General features: G+C 40.8%; 1 protein-coding gene across 1 annotated transcript in view; it reads left to right on the forward strand.

Moving 5' to 3' along the window:
- The window catches only part of LOC112219029 (SH3 and multiple ankyrin repeat domains protein 2-like), a 152,462-nt gene that overhangs the window by 73,290 nt on the left and 61,911 nt on the right, over positions 1 to 17,261 (forward strand). The window contains exons 11-12 of the mRNA XM_042301773.1: positions 3,314 to 3,474; positions 6,166 to 6,273. Of these exons, the coding sequence (XP_042157707.1) occupies positions 3,314 to 3,474; positions 6,166 to 6,273 (269 nt within the window). The remainder of the gene's footprint in view (positions 1 to 3,313; positions 3,475 to 6,165; positions 6,274 to 17,261) is intronic.

Consider the following 17,261-nt stretch of genomic DNA (forward strand, 5'->3'; position numbering starts at 1 on the left):
CAAGTGATCATATTTTCACCCATCAGATATTCTCAATTGAATCTTGTCTTTTGATTTAGACTGACCCATTATCAAATGAGCAGGAACAGGGGCAGGGGGGACAATACAAGCCATCTGTCTGCACTCGAATAGTGAATGGAGGCCGCGCTCCTTCCTGCGGGTCCGTTTTGTAGGCTACTTCGGTTTTTATATCAGAGCATGTGTTTATATAGTGGAGCATGTGTTTTTATAGTGGATCATGTGTTTTTATATCAGAGCATGTGTTTTTATATCAGAGCATGTGTTTTTTCATCAGAGCATGTGTTTTTGTATCAGAGCATGTGTTGTTATATCAGAGCATGTGTTTTTTCATCAGAGCATGTGTTTTTTCATCAGAGCATGTGTTTTTACATCAGAGCATGTGTTTTTTCATCAGAGCATGTGTTTTTATATCAGAGCATGTGTTTTTATATCAGAGCATGTGTTTTTATATCAGAGCATGTGTTTTTATATCAGAGCATGTGTTTTTATAGTGGATCATGTGTTGTTATATCAGAGCATGTGTTTTTATATCAGAGCATGTGTTTTTATATCAGAGCATGTGTTTTTATATCAGAGCATGTGTTTTTTCATCAGAGCATGTGTTTTTATATCAGAGCATGTGTTTTTATATCAGAGCATGTGTTTTTTCATCAGAGCATGTGTTTTTACATCAGAGCATGTGTTTTTACATCAGAGCATGTGTTTTTCTATCAGAGCATGTGTTTTTACATCAGAGCATGTGTTTTTACATCAGAGCATGTGTTTTTATAGTGGATCATGTGTTGTTATATCAGAGCATGTGTTTTTATATCAGAGCATGTGTTTTTACATCAGAGCATGTGTTTTTACATCAGAGCATGTGTTTTTATATCAGAGCGTGTGTTTTTTCATCAGAGCATGTGTTTTTACATCAGAGCATGTGTTTTTATAGTGGAGCAGAGGAAAAAATATAACACTTATTTTACTACACCCATCAAGCATACACTCGCTGCCCGACAGGTGATAGTCTGCCCAAACTCTGTATGCCATGGGCTATCCGACCTTGTTCCTGCACCTACCCAGTGGTTAATTTGGGAAACCAAGTGAAATCTGTTTGGGAACATCAAAACTAACATGTTTTTTCAACAAAACATATTTCACTTGACTATTGACAGCCAGTCTTGCGCGCATGAGAAATGAATAAAGGAAAGAGAGGAGGAGATGGAAACGCATGGTGGTCAGATATTATGTAAATTAGAGCTAAAGGTAATGTGTCACCCAATGAATTATGAAAATCTAAAACATTCCCTGTTATTCAAAATCAAATTCAAATTCACTAATTGTAGGCTAACTGTAACACGCCCTGCACAATCAATGAACCAACAGCATGGCCTAGGGCTCTACGTTCTCTCCCAGACTCATGGATACACATTTGGGAGCGTAGCATTTGGTCACCTGTCCATCCAGTATGCACAATAATACAATCCACACTCAAAGGCTAGAACATGTATGTACCTAAAACATCTTAAATCGGTTTTGTTTGATGTTATTCTGCCATGCATGCGGTAGGCTATGTCTTGTATGAAGGTGCAATCCTAATTGTTATTCAGGTTGTTTTTTAATATGTGTGTAACGTGTTTTGAGTTAATCATCACCTTAGAAAGCATTGTCCATTTTGTTGTGTTAGGCTTTGATACAACATCCACAACAACCATGTTTTACACTGTTTCAACCTGCTGTTGAACTGTTTTGATGATCAGTGTTTGATGTGATTTTCAATTTCATTTGCATTGGATGTCAGAGGAACAATAGAGCCCTGAGTACCAGACCATTAGGACCTGATGGAGGGACCATAGAGCCCTGAGTACCAGACCATTAGGACCTGATGGAGGGACCATAGAGCCCTGAGCACCAGACCATTAGGACCTGATGGAGGGACCATAGAGCCCTGAGTACCAGGCCATTAGGACCTGATGGAGGGACCATAGAGCCCTGAGTACCAGGCCATTAGGACCTGATGGAGGGACCATAGAGCCCTGAGTACCAGGCCATTAGGACCTGATGGAGGGGCCATAGAGCACTGAGTACCAGCCCATCAGGACCTGATGGTAGTTAGCAAATTGGGCACTATACCCTGATGAAGACAGCTTCACTGTTGAAACGTTGGACATAAAATTTTAGCATCTGAGCTCCTAGAGTGTTCCGGCTTTTCTAAATTTTTTTAAGTGTTCCACTCCACTAGCCAGCACCTCGCCTAAATAGGTGTGCGTTTCTTTCGCCTCTAGTAAATTGGGCACTACCAAAGCATGTGCATAAAAGGATATTACCGTGACTCAACAGTCACGTGGAATTTGACTTGCTGTCATGACCTAGTCACAGTCACACTGTGTACCTGGGCTGGGGGAGGAGGCTCGGCGCTCATCCCTGGGCCGATCCCAGGAAGTGAACTCACCAGGTTGTCGCTGCGCTGCTGCTGTTGCCTTGGTTGTGTGAGAGATGTGTATAGTACACCATCGCCACCATCTCTATCTGAGTACCCCATGTCATCTGTGGAGCTTCAAATGTGTTGTTATTGTCGTTATAAACCTTGTTCTGGTACACTTTGTTCCTCAGAGTGACATTGAAGGAATTTTAAGTCTAAGCACTCTAAGTCCACACATTATGCTTCTGTGAAAAGTAGTCTTGCTGTGCAGGGCTCTTGTGCAAAATAGACAAGATCATCGTAAATTGGCAGTCAAGGGTAAATGTTTTTTAGTAAATATATATTTGTTCCTGTGTCCCAATTGCTACATATTTCACTTATCCATGCTATTGGATGTCAGACCTTTGAGTGTGAAATGAAACATATAAACATTGTGTTGAAGATCAGCTCAGCGTTTATCATGCTCATTATTATGTTCAGTTCCAGATATGACCTCATATTGTAGCCCGGCAGTTTTACAGCAGTCCAACAGAGGGGGCCATTGCACAGCCTTTCTTTCATTCTGTGTCAGTGGTGCATGCCTCTGCTACTGTGGTGTGTGGCTCACTGAGTACGGTACATACCCATCTGATAACCATATCATTTAGATGTTGTCTGAAAAGATGTTTGTTCCATATCTCTTCCCTGTTTGTCCTGAATATCCCCTCTAAACACACAGTACAATGTTTCAGGGAGTCACAGGCTGCAAAAGTGTGCCTTGTGTCAAAAGACTGCTCCTTTTAATGGACCAGTGTGTGTGACCACAGGAAGTCATCAGTATATTTTTGTGACTACAGACTAACCTTCATCTTACACCACTCTCTGTTCCTCTCCTCTCCTCTGTCCCTCCAGCCCACACAAGGGTCGGGAAGAGTTCACTGGTGGCACAGACCGCCAGGGGCCCCAGTGTAAGCTGTACAGTGCTGTGGCAGGGAAGCACTTTGTGGTGACTAAGTCCTACCAGCCACAGGCCGAAGGGGAGATCACCCTGTACCAGAACGACAGGGTCAAAGGTGAACATCCCGCCCACTGCTCTTTGTTTTTTTTTCCAGAGGGAAGCAGTGCTTGAATTGGGTCACATGTTCTACTGCTTAAGTACCCCTCTATATTTGTTCTGAAATATGAACATCGTTACTCATTGTGTATTTATTCCTCATGTTATTATCTTTCTATAATGTTTCTCTCTGCATTGTTGGGAAGGGCCCATAAGTAAGCATTTCACTGTTAGTCTACACCTGTCAGAGTAAGACCCCAAAAAATTGTCAAAGACTCCAGTCACCCAGGTCATAGACTGTTCTCTCTGCTACCGCACGGCAAGCGGTACCGGAGCGCCAAGTCTAGGTCCAAAAGGCTCCTTAACAGCTTCTATCCCCAAGCCATAAAACTGCTGAACAATTCATCAAATGGCCACCCGGAGTATTTATGTTTTTACACTGCTGCTACTCTCTGTTTATTATCTATGCATAATAACTTTACCCCTACCTACATGTACAAATTACCTCAAACTACCCCACACATTGACTCGGTACCCCCTGTAAATAGCCTCGTTATTATTATTTTATTGTGTTACTCTTGTTTTATTTTTTACTTTAGTTATTTAGTAAATCATTTTTTAAAACTCTATTTCTTGAACTGCATTGTTGGTAAGTAAGCATTTCACGGTAAGGTCTACCTTTCTACCTGTTGTATTCGGCACATGTGACAAATACAATTTGATTTGGTTATTTATGAAGCAAGTAACAAATAAAATTTGATTTGATTTGATCTTGCCATTTAAATGAGTACTAGAGCCTTTTTAATTCCACTCCAAGCTCTGGAGGGAAGAGATATTAGAGGGAACAGTCTGTGTAGCCACTCAGATGGATGTTGGAGGGAAGAGATATTAGAGGGAACAGTCTGTGTAGCCACTCAGAGGGATGTTGGAGGGAATAGATATTAGAGGGAACAGTCTGTGTAGCCACTCAGAGGGATGTTGGAGGGAATAGATATTAGAGGGAACAGTCTGTGTAGCCACTCAGAGGGATGTTGGAGGGAAGAGATATTAGAGGGAACAGTCTGTGTAGCCACTCAGAGGGATGTTGGAGGGAATAGATATTAGAGGGAACAGTCTGTGTAGCCACTCAGAGGGATGTTGGAGGGAAGAGATATTAGAGGGAACAGTCTGTGTAGCCACTCAGAGGGATGTTGGAGGGAAGAGATATTAGAGGGAACAGTCTGTGTAGCCACTCAGAGGGATGTTGGAGGGAAGAGATATTAGAGGGAACAGTCTGTGTAGCCACTCAGAGGGATGTTGGAGGGAAGAGATATTAGAGGGAACAGCTTTTGTAGCCACTCAGAGGGATGTTATTCAGAAGTGAAGCAGTCATCTGCTAGGACATTATGTGTTTTGCTAATGAGTGAGCTGTAATAAGCAACATTTGTATTCAAACGACTGCAGTGCAGTTTATTTACTCTGGTTATTTCTATCTTCAGTAGTAGCTATATTTCTTAGGAAAATGGCAATATATTTTACAGATGTGTTTTTCCTCAGTACTTTCAGTTTTAAAATTAAATTGGGCCTTTTCTAAGGTTACATAATATTTACCTATCTAGCTCTTATGTTGTGTAAGCTGAAGTGGAGCTGAAGAGACCACAGTACTGGAGTGGAGCTGAAGAGATCACAGTACTGGAGTGGAGCTGAAGAGATCACAGTACTGGAGTGGAGCTGAAGAGACCACAGTACTGGAGTGGAGCTGAAGAGACCACAGGCACTACTGGAGTGGAACTGAAGAGACCACAGTACTGGAGTGGAGCTGAACAGATCACAGTACTGGAGTGGAGCTGAAGAGACCACAGGCACAGTACTAGAGTGGAGCTGAAGAGACCACAGTACTGGAGTGGAGCTGAAGAGACCACAGTACTGGAGTGGAGCTGAACAGATCACAGTACTGGAGTGGAGCTGAAGAGACCACAGGCACAGTACTAGAGTGGAGCTGAAGAGACCACAGTACTGGAGTGGAGCTGAAGAGACCACAGTACTGGAGTGGAGCTGAAGAGACCACAGGCACTACTGGAGTGGAACTGAAGAGACCACAGTACTGGAGTGGAGCTGAAGAGACCACAGGCACGGTACTGGAATGGAGCTGAAGAGACCACAGACACTACTGGAGTGGAGCTGAAGAGACCACAGACACTACTGGAGTGGAGCTGAAGAGACCACAGACACTACTGGAGTGGAGCTGAAGAGACCACAGGCACTACTGGAGTGGAACTAGGGTCTTTTTAGGTCCATAATGATTTATACAGTCAGTCTGCATGGAAAAGTACAGGAGTAATTATTCCCTTACATACTACTGTCTCTCTTTGTCTTACACAGTCTATTTTTCTTCTTCTCTCTCTCCCCCTATCTCTCTCTCTCTCTCTCTCTCTCTCTCTCTCTCTCTCTCTCTCTCTCTCCCTCTCTCTCTCTCTCTCTCTCTCTCTCTCTCTCTCTCTCTCTCTCTCTCTCTCTATCTCCCTCCCTGTCTCTCTCCCCTCTCTATCTCCCTCCCTGTCTCTCTCCCTCTCTCTCTCTCTCTCTCTCTCTCTCTCTCTCTCTCTCTCTCTCTCCCTCTCTCTCTCTCTCTCTCTCTCCCTCTCTCTCTCCCTCTCTGTCTCTCCCTCTCTCTCTCCTTCCCTCCTCCCTCTCTCTCTCTCTCTCTCTCTCTCCCTCTCCCTCCTCTCAGTGCTCTCCATAGGTGAGGGTGGTTTCTGGGAGGGCAGTGCCAGGGGTAACGTGGGATGGTTCCCAGCAGAGTGTGTGGAGGAGACCCCTAACCAAGAGGAAAGACCATGTAAGTTCTGAGAGAGAGAGAGAGAGAGAGAAACATTGTTAGTCCCAATAATCACCTCACTGTTCAAAATCACTTCTAAATCTCCTTGGCCTTTGTCAAAATTGGCCTTTACATAAAACGTTAGAGCTGTGTATTCAAACACCAACCATTGGATAATACAGTTCCTCTAATTCTTGTGAGAGAATCTTGTGCTCGGTCTCGGCCCTAGCTCTCTCATGCTCTGATAACCCTCTGAATAAGAGAAGTCCCTTCTGGCCATGGCAGGCTGTTAATGCAATTAACACTCAGCAGCAAGTACACAGTACCCAGCATACACATGCATCCTTCACAACACAGTGTATGCATTGATTCTATACATTCGGTTGGTAAAAGTTTAAGCCACAAGGTACATCCATGTAAAGATGTGTAACCTGACCTGTGTCATCCTTGGTTCACTAACCTCTCCTAGTATGGCATCCTGGTGGATTAGGATGTGTAAAGTAGAGAGAGGGGCTGAAACCAGAGACTTCACAGTTCTGCACTAGACTACAATGCATTGTATTGCACAAAGTGGCGTGACTGACAGCTGTAGTACTGTAGTGGTTAATCAGCTGTAGTACTGTAGTATTTATTCAAAATGTCTGCTGCTGAACTGCTTTCTTCCTTTGTATTTAGAGGGAAAGTGTGTGTGTGTGTGTGTGTCGGTGTACGTGTGTGTGTCGGTGTGTGTGTATTTGTGTACTGTATACTTCTCTGTGTGTGTGTGTGTGTGTGTGTGTGTGTGTGTGTGTGTGTGTGTGTGTGTGTGTGTGTGTACTGTATACTTCTCCATGTGTATGTGTGTGTGTTTGTGCTTGCTCCTGGGGGCAACCTTCTGTTTAAAGTTATTTTGGTCCAAATAAATGCTTTCCACATCAGTACAGCCAGTGTTCAGTAGCAGTTTTCAGTAGCAGTGTTCAGTAGCAGTGTTCAGTAGCAGTGTTCAGTATCAGTGGTCAGTAGCAGTGGTCAGTAGCAGTGTTCAGTAGCTGTGTTCAGTAGCAGTGTTCAGTAGCAGTGTTCAGTAGCTGTGTTCAGTAGTTGTGTTCAGTAGCAGTGTTCGGTAGCAGTGTTTCAGTAGCAGTGTTCAGTAGCAGTGTTCAGTAGCAGTGTTCAGTAGCAGTGTTCAGTAGCAGTGTTCAGTAGCAGTGTTCAGTAGCTCTGCTCAGGCCAGAGGGGATGAGGGTATCTCTTGAGTTAAAAGCACACCACTTTGCATGTTCTGGCTGCACAGATGTAATGATGTAATTATAATAACCCAGCAATTGAAACACTTAATAACAAGTGGCAGGTGTATTATTTTTAAAGATATACTCTATGGTGCACTTATAAGCCAAAATTGAAGCAATTGATGTGATTCATTAATTGTATATCAGCCTCATTATCTATCTGAAAGGTCACCTGCATTCCATTTATACTGTATGTAGCCAGCTTGTGTCATTCATAATGCTCCATGTAATCCTAACACACACTGTCATAGCACACACCCCCGCAGCCCCCGCAAATGTGGTCCACGAGTATTAAAATGTACATTTGGGGAATTATTTGTTTTGGGAATTTTCAAAATGCTTGAAATATTATTAATTTACATGTCGACTCTATGCCTGGAAATGCCCTTGTCCAGAGCAAAGGATCCCCATTTTAAATGAATATACTTTGTCACTGATTGAGTCAATATTGTTTTTGTCAAGATTCTGACAAAATATTTGAATCACTGTTCTGCATGGATACTTAAACAATTGAAGTATTTGCTGTGCTAGACCTAAGGGGGAATATTTGCTTTATAAATCTTGTTTTATGATCTAAATCTAGAAAAACATGCCAAAATGCTAACACAATTAGCCTTGGAGCATTTAACAGTGCATTAAAACAAAAACAAGTTGGAGATTTGTATTACATATTTGAATAATCTAATGTTAGAATTAAATAATCAAGGCCTTTAAACACTTGTTGGACAGTAATTTAAAAAAATGAAGTGTCTTTTATTGTGTCTGACGGAGTTGACATAAATCCAATAGGTTGCATTTTATGAAGAAAAATAAATATTTTTAAATATTTTTTACATGGTGTGGTAGCTGATACTTTGGTCTATCAAAATATATATTACACATTTGATCAGTAATTAAGACAAATATTTGCGTGAAAAAAGCTGAGATTGTCCTGTCTTTCAAGAATCTCTGAGCTCTAAAACAGAAACATTTTCTCTCATACTCGTTGTAAAAAAAATATATACACTACCGTTCTAAAGTTTGGGGTCACTTAGAAATGTCCCTGTTTTTGAAAGAAAAGCTCATTTTTGTCCATTAAAATAACTTCAAATTGAGCAGAAATACAGTGTAGACATTGTTAATGTTGTAAATGACTATTGTAGCTGGAAACGGCTGATTTTTAAAGGAATATCTACATAGGCTTACAGAGGCCCATTATCAGCAACCACCACTCCTGTGTTCCAATGGCACGTTGTGTTAGCTAATCCAAGTTTATAATTTTAAAAGATTAATTGATCATTAGAAAACCCTTTTGCAATTACTGTATGTTAGCACAGCTGAAAACGGTTGTCCTGATTAAAGATGCATTAAAACTGTTCTTCTTTAGACTAGTTGAGTATCTGGAGCATCAGCATTTGTGTGTTCGATTACAGGCTCAAAATGGCCAGAAACAAAGCACATTCTTCTGAAACTCGTCAGTCTATTCTTGTTCTGAGAAATGAAGGCAATATTCCATGCAAGAAATGACCAAGAAACTGAAGATCTCGTACAATGCCTTCAGAAAGTAAACACACCCCTAGACTTTTTCCACATTTTGTTGTGTTACAGCCTGAATTGCAATAGACTTAATTGAGATGTTGTGTCACCCACCTACACACTATACTGCATAATGTTAAAGTAGAATTGTGTTTTTAGACATTTTTTACAAATTAATTAAAAATTAGAAGCTGAAATGTTGAGTCAATAAGTAATCAACCCCTTTGTTATGGCAAGCTTAAATAAATTCAGGAGTAAATATTTGCTAAACAACTCACATAATAAGTTGCATCGACTCACTCTGTGTACAATAATAGTGTTAAACATGATTTATGAACAACTCCCTCATCTCTGTACCACACACGTACAACTATCTATACAATAAGGTCCCTCAGTCGAGCAGTGAATTTCAAACACAGATTCAACCACAAAGACCAGGGAGGTTTTCCAATGCCTCGCAAAGAAGGGCACCTATTGGTAGATGGGTAACATATTAAAAAGCAGACATTGAATATTCCTTTGAGCATGGTGAAGTTATTAATTACACTTTGGATGGTGTATCAATACACCCAGTCACGACAAAGATAGAGGCGTCCTGCCTAATTTGGTTCCCGGAGAGTAAGGAAACTGCTCAGTGATTTCATCACGAGGCCAATGGTGAATTTAAACAGTTACAGAGTTTAATGGCTGTGATAGGAGAAAACTGAGGATCAACAACATTGCAGTTACTCCACAATACAAACCTAAATGACAGAGTGAAAAGAAGGAAGCCTGTACAGGAGAAAAATATTGCAAAACATGCATCCTGTTTGCAACAAGGCACTAAAGTAAAACTGCAAATAATGTGGCAAAGAAATTAACTTTATGACCTGAATAGAAAGTGTTATATTTGGGGTAAATCCCACATAATCCACTGTATACCAGTCTTCATATTTTCAAGCATGGTGGTAGCTGCATCATGTTATGGGTATGCTTGTCATCTGCAAGGAGTAGGGGGGGGTTAGGATTAAAATAAACAGAACAGAGCTTAGAATTGGTAAAATCTTAGAGGACACCCGGTTCCAACAGACAATGTGAGACTAATTCACCTTTCAGCAGGACATTAACCTAAAACACAAGGCCAAATATACACCAGAGTTGCTTACCAAGATGACATTGAATGTTCCTTAGTGGCCTAATTACTATTTTCACCTAAATTAGCTTGAAAATCTATGGCAACACTTGAAAATGGCTGTGTAGCAACAATCAACAACAACTTGACAGACCATGAAGAATTGCTTTAATAATAATGTGCAAATATTGTACTATCCAGGTGTGCAAAGCTCTTAGAGACGTATCTGTAATGACTCACAGTTGTCATCACTGCCAAAGGTGTTTCTAACATGTATTGACTGATATTTCCATTTCATTTTCAATAAATGTAAAAATATTAAAACATGTTTTCACTTTATCATTATGGGTTATTGGTGTGTAGATGGGTGAGAAAAATATATATTTAATCCATTTTGAATTCAGGCTGTAACACAATAAAATGTGGAATAAGTCAACAGGTACAGTATGAATACATTCTGAATGCACTGTTTATAATTTTGGGGGGAGGTTGCTCAGACCTTGCATTCAAGTACATCAGAGAGTGTTTTTATGGAAAATAAAAAGTAACACTTGAAAAAATAAATCAACGTTATCGCTGTCACCATCACAATGTTATTAGCCACCTTCTGACAAATAATAGCACAACACATGAGATTTGATTCTGGGTGCCAAGATTACAATGTTATTGGTCGTCTTTGAACTGTATCATATGCAGGATGGTGGTGGATAGAAATGAATGCAGGATGTTTTAAACAAGCAGGCAGTCTCGAGAAGTGATGGCAAGCCATCTGTGATTGGCCGGGAGGGTTGTGTGTGTGTGGCAGTACACTGAGTCATGATGACGACAGTATAATGTCAGTCCGCCTGTTACTCCTCTCTGATAGAACACAAATATGCCACTGGATGTTCCAGACACTTGTGTGTGTGTGTTCCAATGTGTGTGTTTCAACGTGTGTGTTCCAACGTGTGTGTTCCAACATGTGTGTTCCAATGTGTGTGTTCCAATGTGTTTGTGTGTTGCTTCCAGACACTCGTCTGTGGCTTGGCTAGTGTTAGAACAATGTGCAGTGACAGGAGAGGTCTCTTGATATAGGTGAATGCTAGCTTTGGTGTTTACCCCTCCCTCAAAATGTGTTGGCAAATATGTTTTTAATGTCTGATTCAGGATATTTGTAATACTTTTATCTATTTGTGAATCCTGAAAGACCTACTTGTTGTACTGAGTGACTGGTCAGTGCCACAATGGCCCGATCAGTACATTTTGACTGGATTTGTCAATTATAGGAAGCAGTGTTGCTATACAAATTCAGTTTATGAAGGATATGATAATTCACTCTGTTTGGGGAAGGGGTTATGATTGATGGATTAAGAACGATTTGACATTGCAACGTCGATGTGGGCTACAATTGGCTGTCGACTTTTTCACCAATACATTTGTTTCCCTTTGCCTGAAGGGAGAGCTAATGCACACACAATATTTCAGATGTTGTTATAACTGCTGAAATACCATCTGAATATATGCTGTAGTCTGGTAGAAGCTATCTATCTGTGCAGCTGCTTGGTTACTAATCTCCCATAGACCGACTACGTAAATGCAACTGGTACCAAATAATGCGAGATTTTAGTTATTGGTTAAGCGAGATTACTTGGTTACTAACATCATGCAGTTGTGCCAGAATCGTAAACCCTTCACTGCAACACTCATGTACATTCCTGATTGATATATTTCCATGGAAACGTTCTCTGTACACTGTACAAGCCCGGTTGCTAAGGAGTGGGCCTTGGCAAGATTTTTTTCTCTTTTTGTACGATTTTTTCTCTCTCTCACTCTCTCTGTGCACTAAGAACAGAGCTTACGTGGGACTTGTTCATTACCAGATAGAGTTGCTCTCTTTATCTCAACGGGATGGTTATGGCCTATGTATCTTCACATACTGGGATTGGTCAAACTTTCTTGGGATGTTTCTTAAAGGCTTTGTAGCCTGAGGACTAGAGGTGGAGAGGTGAGGTTATTCTGACTGTGAAGGGAACTTGGAGGTGAAGGTGTGAGCGTTTCCGGGAAGCACTCCATTAGAGGGGACGAAGAGGGCGCAAATGGAAGAGACGGCCAAATCCAGGAAGAAGGTTCATTTTGGAGGTACAGCACTGTGTGAGTGTTGGGGAGGGAAAGGGGTGAGAGCGAGTGAGCGAGTGAGTGAGGACCATATTTAGCTGGTAGTCTGGTTGTAAACAAGGTTGTATTGTGTTTTTAACAGAACGTGTTTCACCTGGAAAACAGAGGAACATATGGATTTCTGTTGGTTATTATCAGTGTTTTAGTTGGACGTGTGTGTGGGTTTATTTACGCGGACAGTGGATTGTGTACATTTTATTTTCAGGTTGAGTGTAGTGTTACTTATATAAAGGGGTTGGAAGAATCCATAACTGCAAATTATAATGTTGTGTTTTTCATAACCTGTACTGTATAGCCTGTTGTCTGTGTATGTATTCATGTACCTCACTATGTATATATTCACCTTCCTCACTATGTATGTATACACCTTCCTCACTATGTATGTATACACCTTCCTCACTATGTATGTATACACCTTCCTCACTATGTATGTATTCATCTTCCTCAGGGGAAGTATTTCAAGGGTTGCAGACATCTGATCAGACATAACACATGCAGTACAGTTCAGTACAGTGGTTGAATTTATTAATGGTTGAATCTATCCTATTGTGCTAGTTTTGCATTCGATACACATAGTAGTATTAGCCTAGCTGTGTCACTATCCATTTCAAATGTAGGAGTCAGGTTGAAGCTTGGATTTACCAAGCTAGCCACTGATTGTGGTAGGCTACGATAGGCTAGCCACTGTCTGTGCTTGGCTAGGATAGGCTAGCCACTGACTGAGCAAGGCTATGCTAGGCTAGCTACAGTACTCCCATGGTATTGTGATTTAGTATTCACCAGCAGCAACTGTCAGCACAGTGCACACTGGTCAAGTCTTTTTTTATTCTGCTGTCTGTGCGTTGAGGAGGGGAGGGAGGTGTGTTTGCACTCTACTTTTACTGGAGACAAGCAGAGAGAGAGAGAGAGAGAGAGAGAGAGAGAGAGAGAGAGAGACAGAGAGAGAGAGAGATAGATATTATATATATATATTTATATATATAAAATATATATATATATATATATATATATATATACAGTGCCTTGTGAAAGTATTCGGCCCCCTTGAACTTTGCGACCTTTTGCCACATTTCAGGCTTCAAACATAAAGATATAAAACTGTATTTTTTGTGAAGAATCAACAACAAGTGGGACACAATCATGAAGTGGAACGACATTTATTGGATATTTCAAACTTTTTAACAAATCAAAAACTGAAAAATTGGGCGTGCAAAATTATTCAGCCCCCTAAAGTTAATACTTTGTAGCGCCACCTTTTGCTGCGATTACAGCTGTAAGTCGCTTGGGGTATGCCTCTATCAGTTTTGAACATCGAGAGACTGAATTTTTTTCCCATTCCTCCTTGCAAAACAGCTCGAGCTCAGTGAGGTTGGATGGAGAGCATTTGTGAACAACAGTTTTCAGTTCTTTCCACAGATTCTCGATTGGATTCAGGTCTGGACTTTGACTTGGCCATTCTAACACCTGGATATGTTTATTTTTGAACCATTCCATTGTAGATTTTGCTTTATGTTTTGGATCATTGTCTTGTTGGAAGACAAATCTCCGTCCCAGTCTCAGGTCTTTTGCAGACTCCATCAGGTTTTCTTCCAGAATGGTCCTGTATTTGGCTCCATCCATCTTCCCATCAATTTTAACCATCTTCCCTGTCCCTGCTGAAGAAAAGCAGGCCCACACCATGATGCTGCCACCACCATGTTTGACAGTGGGGATGGTGTGTACAGGGTGATGAGCTGTGTTGCTTTTACGCCAAACATAACGTTTTGCATTGTTGCCAAAAAGTTCCATTTTGGTTTCATCTGACCAGAGCACCTTCTTCCACATGTTTGGTGTGTCTCCCAGGTGGCTTGCGGCAAACTTTAAACAACACTTTTTATGGATATCTTTAAGAAATGGCTTTCTTCTTGCCACTCTTCCATAAGGCCAGATTTGTACAATATACAATATGATATATAATATGTACAATATACAACAATATGATTGTTGTCCTATGGATAGAGTCTCCCACCTCAGCTGTAGATCTCTGCAGTTCATCCAGAGTGATCATGGGCCTCTTGGCTGCATCTCTGATCAGTCTTCTCCTTGTATAAGCTGAAAGTTTAGAGGGATGGCCAGGTCTTGGTAGATTTGCAGTGGTCTGATACTCCTTCCATTTCAATATTATCGCTTGCACAGTGCTCCTTGGGATGTTTAAAGCTTGGGAAATCTTTTTGTATCCAAATCCGGCTTTAAACTTCTTCACAACAGTATCTCGGACCTGCCTGGTGTGTTCCTTGTTCTTCATGATGCTCTCTGCACTTTTAACGGACCTCTGAGACTATCACAGTGCAGGTGCATTTATACGGAGACTTGATTACACACAGGTGGATTGTATTTCTCATCATTAGTCATTTAGGTCAACATTGGATCATTCAGAGATCCTCACTGAACTTCTGGAGAGAGTTTGCTGCACTGAAAGTAAAGGGGCTGAATAATTTTGCACGCCCAATTTTTCAGTTTTTGATTTGTTAAAAAGTTTGAAATATCCAATAAATGTCGTTCCACTTCATGATTGTCTCCCACTTGTTGTTGATTCTTCACAAAAAATACAGTTTTATATCTTTATGTTTGAAGCCTGAAAAGTGGCAAAAGGTCGCAAAGTTCAAGGGGGCCGAATACTTTCGCAAGGCACTGTATATATATATATATATATATATATATATATATATATATATATATATGCTGGGGGTTTGGCCAGGGCCTGACCAGAGCCCTACACTGCTATAAACTTAAACGAGTGCCTCCAACTTAAAGGCGATTTTAGAGAAGACACTGGGAAATGAATATGTTTCCTAGGGTAAACTTTGGCACTTATTATAAGCTACAGTTGCCAGGTCCATTGTGAGATTATAAATTGTGTTACAATCAAGATGTTTAGGGCTATTCGGTTTAGTGCATTCAGACATTCTTCAGACCCCTTGACCATTTCCACATTTTGTTACAATACAGCCTTACTCTAAAATTGATTTTTTTTTTTTAAATGTCCTCATCAATCTACTCACAATGCCCCATAATGATACATTTTGCAAATGTAAAAAAAAAAACTGAAATATCACATTTACATACAGTTGAAGGCGGAAGTATACATACACCTTAGCCAAATACATTTAAACAAAATTCCTGACATTTAATCTTAGTAATAATTCCCTGTCTTAGGTCAGTTAAGATCACCACTTTATTTTAAGAATGTGAAATGTCAGAATAATAGTTGGGCAAATGATTTATTTCAGCTTTTATTTCTTTCATCACATTCCCAGTGGGTCAGAAGTTTACATAAACTCAATTAGTATTTGCTAGCATTGCCTTTAAATTGTTTAACTTGGGTCAAACATTTCGGGTAGCCTTCCACAAGCTTCCCACAATAAGTTGGGTGAATTTTGCCCCATTCCTCCTGACAGAGCTGGTGTAACGGAGTCAGGTTTGTAGGCCTCCTTGCTCGAACACGCTTTTTCTATTCTGCCCACATATTTTCTATAGGATTGAGGTCAGGGCTTTCTGATGGCCACTCCAATACCTTGACTTTTTTGTCCTTAAGCCATTTTGCCACAACTTTGGAAGTATGCTTAGGGTCATTGTCCATTTGGAGACCCATTAGCAACCAGCATTTAACTTCCTGACTGATGTCTTGAGATGTTGCTTCAATATATCTAGATAATTGTCCTACCTCATGATGCCATCTATTTTGTGAAGTGCACCAGTCCCTAATGCAACAAAGCACCCCCACAACATGATGCTGCCACCCCCATGCTTCATGGTTGGGATGGTGTTCTTCGCTTACAAGCCTCCCCCTTTTTCCTCCAAACATAACGATGGTCATTATGGCCAAACAGTTCTATTTTTGTTTCATCAGACCAGAGGACATTTCTCCAAAAAGTATGATCTTTGTCCCCAATGTGCAGTTGCAAACCGTAGTCTGGATTTTTTATGGTGGCTTTGGAGCACTGGCTTCTTCCTTGCTGAGCGGCCTTTCAGGTTATGTCGATATAGGACTCGTTTTACTGTGGATATAGATACTTTTGTACCTGTTTCCTCCAGCATCTTCACAAGGTCCTTTGCTGTTGTTTTGGGATTGATTTGCACTTTTCGCACTAAAGTACATTCATCTCTAGGAGACAGAACGCATCTCCTTCCTGAGCCGTATGATGGCTGCGTGGTCCCATGGTGTTTATACTTGCGTACTATTGTTTGTACAGAGGAACGTGGTACCTTCAGGCATTTGAGAAATTGCTCCCAAGGATGAACCAGACTTGTGGAGGTCTACAAATTTTTTTTCTGAGGTCTTGTCTGATTTCTTTTTGTATTCCCCATGATGTCAAGTAAAGAGACACTGAGTTTGAAGGTAGGCCTTGAAAAACATCCACAGGTACACCTCCAATTGACTCAAATGATGTCAATTAGCCTATCAGAAGCTTCTAAAGCCATGACATAATTTTCTGGAATTTTCCAAGCTGTTTAAAGGCACAGTCAACTTAGTGTATGTGAAATTCTGACCCACTGGAATTATGATACAGTGAATTATAAGTGAAATAATCTGTCGGTAAACAATTGTTGGAAAAATGACTTGTGTCATGCACAAAGTAGGTGTACTAACCGACTTGCCAAAACTATAGTTTGTTAACAAGAAATTTGTGGAGTGGTTGAAAAACAAGTTTGAATGACTGCAACCTAAGTGCATTTAAACTTCCGACTTCAACTGTAAGTATTCAGACCCTTTACTCAGTACTTTGTTGAAGTACCTTTGGCAGCGATTACAGCCTTGGGTCTTATTGGGTATGATGCTACAAGATTGGCTCACCTGTATTTAGGGAGTTTCTCCCATTCTTCTCTGCAGATGCTCTCAAGCTCTGTCAGGTTGGATGGGGAGCGTCGCTGCACAGATATTTTCAGGTCTCTCCAGAAATGTTTGATCCGTTTCAAGTCTG

The sequence above is a fragment of the Oncorhynchus tshawytscha genome, linkage group LG19, assembly GCF_018296145.1.
Source record: "Oncorhynchus tshawytscha isolate Ot180627B linkage group LG19, Otsh_v2.0, whole genome shotgun sequence".
NCBI classification, from domain to species: domain Eukaryota; kingdom Metazoa; phylum Chordata; class Actinopteri; order Salmoniformes; family Salmonidae; genus Oncorhynchus; species Oncorhynchus tshawytscha.